Source organism: Colletotrichum truncatum (assembly GCF_014235925.2).
Source record: "Colletotrichum truncatum strain CMES1059 chromosome Unknown Contig_0003, whole genome shotgun sequence".
In the NCBI taxonomy this organism is placed as follows: Eukaryota; Fungi; Ascomycota; class Sordariomycetes; order Glomerellales; family Glomerellaceae; genus Colletotrichum; species Colletotrichum truncatum.
In genome coordinates, this window is record NW_027222400.1 from 3,942,865 (window position 1) to 3,948,888 (window position 6,024).

Below are 6,024 nucleotides of genomic sequence, written 5' to 3' on the forward strand. Positions count from 1 at the left end.
CGTAGATGCAACATTCGTTAAGATGGGGGTCAGGAGTATACTGTGCGTTATGTCACCTGCCGCACTTCTCGCACATGGCGGCGATTGGCACTAACAGAGCCTGCGCCTGTCTCGCTTCTTCCGCTACTTTCCCGGAGTGCGCTAGCGCCAGTCGCCAGCTATGTGTGAGTTAAGCGCGGCCCTGCGATAGGCTGGACTTCCACTCCCAAATTTGAGGTTTTGACATGCACCTAAGCGCTGCGCTTAGTCGGTCATCACAGCCAGACAAAGTAAACAGAGCCGACGACCCTCTCTCATCGCGACAACAACAGCACGACAACAATTGAGGCTGCACAGCGCAGACACGAGCTAGGATTGTTGATTCTCATTTGAGAAAGCGACGTCGCCAACGCTGGAACTCTGCAATGAGGGGGACCTCGAATCCTTCCGCTTGAGAACGCTGCGTGGATGCCGAGTAACCATAACTATGACGATGAACGCGCCGTTAAGGTGGAACAATAGGAGACAGAGGGTGTTCAAATCTGTCTTTGACACAGAAATTTTGCAACCCACTCCCTATTCGACACCCTCGCAAAGGTTCTCAGGCCGAGGTGAGCCATTTGGTGGCCCACCTCCCTCACCACTGCCACCACTACACCATCAGTCACCAGCCCGCCCGCACTTTCCCAGCAGTAGCAAGGCCTTGGACCTTCAAGGATCACCTCCATCGACACGTTTAAGTGCGAGTGCGCCCTCTCCTACTCAGGCCAGCGATCAAGTTCGTTGGGACCGGGCGTGGCATGTTGTAACGACCCGTATTCAGCTACCCCCTTCGGTCGCCGCAGAAGACTCCTTCGGCAACCTGGCTCCCGAATCGCAGGACTATGATGCGGAATTCTACGAGAGTCTAAACCTGGTACTGCATCCCATGAGGCATGCCCAGCACGCCACTCACACCGAAGACATTCTTGCCTGGCACACCCAGCAGGTTCGCCACCACTTTGCCCACCACGTCCTGCCCCTGCTCTCTGCATGCAACAGCTACGGTGACCAGGGGCAAGTGCTCCTTGGAAGCATCCATACTCTAGAAGCGGCGCACCGCCAATATCTCTATGGTTTGTCCCTCATCGTGCGGGGTCTCGACAGCAAAAATGCAGACATTGCGGTTGATAAGTTCCGGCGGGATTTGCACGCTGTCATCGGCAACTCCATGTCCCAGGCGCTTATGGAATCCCTTCGGGCTGTTCTGGGCCGCTTGATGAGGGTGATTCTGCCCATGCAGGCCCAGTCTTCCTCCGGACGATCTTGGGAGACTGGCCTGCAAGGGGAGAACCAGGCAGCAACAACGGCAGCGGCAGCGCGCCAGGAGCTACTTCAAATGGTTGAGGCGCTGCACAAAGCTGGGCTCGCCGGAGAGAAGTTTGAAGTCCTATTCGCTGAGCTGATGGATGCCATCATGGTTGAGCACATCAAGACATCCTTCGCCGGGGTTTGGACGCAGTCGAAAGCGGGTAACGGGAAGGATGCGCCGCGGTCGTCTTTATCGTCTCGTGCGGCGAAGCTGGGTACCCCCTCACGCTGCATTGCTGCACTCAATGATTGGGTGGAAAACCACTACGCACGGCTAGCCGTCGAGGTGTTTGCTCGCTTGGGAAGCGGGGAGATTGCCTGGGGCGATGTCGAAAAGTGGAAGGAGATTGCAACCGGAAGATTGGCAGTCATGCGCATACATGAGCTTTTTGACATTGTGTTGCAATGGCCCGAGAGCAAAGGGGCGTTGGATGACCTGCGGATGGCCATCACAACTCCGCAGAGACGGTTACAGTTGACAGATACATTTTCGGCGGCACTGCAAAAACGCCTGTTACACCCTGGACGGTCAACCCTGGACATACTCCGCGTGTACATTTCGATGATCCGGACTTTCCACGTCCTGGATCATTCCAAAGTACTCCTAAGCCGAGTGGTTCACTCCCTTCAGCTCTACCTATGTCAGAGAGATGATGCTATTCCTATTGTTGTTACTGGCCTTTTGTCCAACCCTGATGACATCAGCACAGAGGCTGGCAAAAGCAAGCTTGTTGAGTTGGCGGTCCTTCTTAATGACCCGTCCCAACAACGGCGTCCAGCGACAGACGATGAGGATCTGGATTGGGATGACATGGAGTGGATTCCCGACCCGGTTGATGCCGGTGTCAATTACAAGCGCCCCAAGTCAGAAGATGTCATTGGCACTCTCATCAATGCTCTGGGCTCGCAGGACATTTTTATCAAAGAGTTTCAGCACATTATTGCGGAAAGGCTATTGTCTACACAAACCGAGTTCCCGCAAGAAATCAGAGTGCTCAATCTCTTAAAGAGGCGCTTCGGAGAGAACGCCTTGCAAAACTGCGATGTCATGATCAAGGACATTCAAGACTCGAGGAGAGTCGACTCTATCATATCCAAGACCATCAGAACAGGCTACATTGGCGGGCCTCCTCGTAGATCCAAGGATCTTCCATCTTATCACACAAAGATCCTATCTCGACTCTTCTGGCCCAGTCTGGATAGAGAGCACTTCATCCTTCCTCCACCAGTCGTCGAGATTCAAAGTCGTTATGATGAAGAGTTTGAGCACCTCAAGTCTTCTCGAAAGCTCACGTGGCTCAACAATCTCGGTAATGCCACTGTGAACTTGGATTTGGAAGACCGCACGATTGAGAAAGAATGCAAAACCTATGAAGCGGTCGTTATCTACGCCTTCCAAGAAGATGAATCCTATACTGGGCCATTTCCATTTAGGCGGACAGTCAGCCAGCTTGAGGAAACGCTCCAGATGGATGATGATCTCATTCGCTCTGCCATATCCTTCTGGGTCGGCCAACGCGTCCTTCGTGAGATTGATCCCGGTGCTTTTGCCGTCCTCGAGAAGCTGGAGGACGATGCCGACGCAGGCGCAGCGGCTACTGGGCCCTCCCCTGCCGGAGCTCTGGCCCCTGAATCGGGCGATTTGTCTCCAAAGAAGCCTGCCGCCATGGACAGCAAGGAGAAGGAGAGGCGGCAGGTTTACTGGCAGTTTATCGTAGGCATGCTTACCAACTCGAGCCCGGCCATGCCACTTTTTCAAATTGCGATGATGATGAAGATGCTCATCGCGGACGGTTTTCCCTGGAGCAACGAGGAGCTGCAAGAGTTCCTCGGCGAGAAGATTGCAGGAGGAGAGTTGGAGTTGGTTGGGGGCAAATACCGACTTCCTAAGAAATGAGTAGATGCTGCCTTTAGTCTTTTCTTCGCATGGCCCAGCTGACTCGTCTTGGCTGGGACCTGGGGCATGGTGCTTTACGTGGCTAGCAAGGGTTTGATGTGCAAATATTAGCTGCGCCCTCCAGCTTGGGCAAGCAGATTGAGAGATGGGTTTTAATGACAGCCCAGTGAAGTACTCGTACTATCTTTCACCAAAGACCGTTGCGCGAACAATAAGATTATGATACCCTGAACATCCGGTCATCTTGAACTGAAAGTGGTGCTGTTAGTAACAGAAACCCTATATTGCATTCGACTAGTCAATGGAGTTGGTAAGGCAGCCCACTGAGAGCTTCTTACTACGTCAATACCGAAACCCTATACTTAGTCAAGCAGGCTGTTTGTTGCCAAAGACCCCCGCTGGCTGCGGAGACAATGGTGATCGTCACCATTGTGTCCAGTCGCCGAAGAGAAAGGATCAGCTTCGAAACACTCGATATTCGCGAGATGATGCAGTGCGTTTGATAAGTGCTCGCCTGTGGCCGTTCATATTCCGTAACGTGTTCTTGATCATCTTTCTCAGTTGACAGTTGTCAGTCTGTCGCTCACCTGAGACAGTTGACCTACCCATGAGCCCTGATATTCAGCGGTGACAGGTCTGAAACGATTAGGATATAGGAACTCGCAAAATAGAGACTTTTTTATCACCCCGTTTAATGATGACCTTTCACAGATACTCGTGCTCTATGACTTCCTTGAGTGCATCAGAAACTGACAATGCGTTGGCTGCTTGGCCATCAGCGCGACTCCTGTTCAAGAAGCTTGTCGCATCTCCTACTTGAAGCACCGTATTAGCTGCTCCAGGCGTTCTCACGACATGTCGAAAGTTTGCGTTTTCATAATCATTACGTATGTATAGCCAACGGCTTATAGCAGATCATTGTAGTATTCGACGGTCAGACTATTATTGACTGTGATTTAGCATACTCGAAGCGCCCAAACCCCCTGATAAGAGTCTCAAGCTTCTCGCTTGATTTGTTCACTTGTTCACTTTTTGATAAAGACCTCGTGAGTGCGTCGGAATGCTTTCGTTGGTCGTCTGTTTGTCTTAACTTTTATCTGGGTTTATCTTTTTAAAACGCAATTATTGACGTTTGTAAGTGCGGCATCGGTATCAAAAGAGAATAGAAGCTGCTATAACATGTGATTGCTGTCACTATACTAGAACCTGGCTGCTACCTCCATGCCTGCGAGTTTGCGAGGGGCTAGACCCAACGACACCGTTTGGTCGGATAGTGGAAGCAACTATGACAGAAGTATCGGGTAATGTACTAGAAACCCACGAAAACTTCCTGCTGCCCTTGAATGAACAGCTTCCCTCATAAGAAATAGACTTATGACGATGGTATAGTCAGTGAGCTTGCGTCCAGGATCTATATCGAGTGCCATTTTGTCGAAGCATGACAAGGCATGAGCTCCAAAAGCAGCAAGCTGCCCCGTCACGAAGACAGTATCGGCCAAATTGCATTCAAAACCAACGTTAGGTGACTTTGGACTGGCGAGGATATTATGGGAGCACGCTTCACCCTTTCGATGATGGCTGTGCTATCACCTGCTAAGGGTCTCTGACGGGACCTTGCTCTGCTCGCTTGTTGATTTATATACAACGATTGTTGACCTAGCCAGCACATACGACCATACCCACTGGAAAACTCGGGATCCCGTCCGCTCTCCCATAGATAAGCCAGTGAGGGCCGGATTAGTAGTTGGGTCGGTGACGACCAGCGAACACCTGGTGTTGTATGTATTTTGACGTTATCCATGATTTCTTTTGTTTTTCCTCCCTATTCTTACTGGACGTCACAAAATCAGGGATGGGGTCGACATCCGCAAAGCGAAAAGCGCTATGCATAACTGAAAGAACTACAACTACAATTGTATTGTTGACACGGTGTGATCTTATTCGTTGTTTTCCTAAATATGCAGCACGAACCTTTGCGGGCTATGCTCAGAAAGCTCAGCCTTGAACGCTGGCATGTATACCTGCTTGCTCATTGCAGATGTACAAGTATAGCCGGATGATCATGCCCAAGTCCGAAGGAACCTTTGGGTCAGGTATCTATTTCATAAGCGGCTCCTACACCCGGGCTATAATGTTAAAGTGGACTCCAGAGCTAGCTGCGGCGCGAGCGCTGCAACGTTTTGAGTAGGCATCTACCTTCGAGCATCACGGCCAGTACACTTAGATACCATAATTGCACATTACGGGATCAACTACGATATAGTAGTCAACAGACGTATGGAAGCTGACATTATATGCAAGCTAGGAACAGGTGGCCAAATCCATTATCCGGATAACCATAAGCCGTCGGATGTTGACCTGGAACGATCTCGATGGGCTTAGTTCCGGGATGCCGGCGGCCTTAACCCGAAACTCATCCTGGGCCTTTTCTTGCATTTAACCTCTTCTAGTCTGGAGGAAGCTGCCGAGAAGGGGCTCAAAGTGACCTAGAATCTAACGTTAAACGGTCATCTGCGCTCCGGTATTGCCGACATACCCGCTTATCATAAGAACAACGTCTCCGACTGGTTTAGGCATTGATGGTGAAGCAAACAGCGACCGCAGTAACCCATTCGAGAATATGAGGAGAGGCCTCTTCGCCGAATGTGGAGGATAAATGGATCCAATAGTTCTCAAGCCGTATTGCGCGTTTTTCATATACCTACGCCGGTGCCGTGGAGGTGTTGGTCATTGAGAAAACAAGCAGAAATTGTTCCTCTGGATCTTCCATATGTTAGTTCTTTGGAGGGTCCAGTCTC

At 50.9% G+C, this 6,024-nt stretch overlaps 1 protein-coding gene across 1 annotated transcript, besides 1 other annotated feature; it reads left to right on the plus strand.

Moving 5' to 3' along the window:
* Positions 1-466: 466 nt before the first annotated feature.
* On the plus strand, positions 467-3,226 carry CTRU02_205971 (anaphase-promoting complex subunit (Cullin family protein); the record flags this gene model as incomplete). Its single annotated transcript, XM_036723048.1, has 1 exon — positions 467-3,226. One exon carries the CDS (start codon positions 467-469, stop codon positions 3,224-3,226), a length of 2,760 nt encoding a protein of 919 aa, XP_036585346.1.
* Positions 3,227-4,812: 1,586 nt separating this feature from the next.
* Positions 4,813-4,941: a sequence feature (Protein overlapping with rRNA (CTRU02_205972, KAL0939362.1) was converted to a misc_feature.).
* Between the last annotated feature and the right edge of the window lie 1,083 nt (positions 4,942-6,024).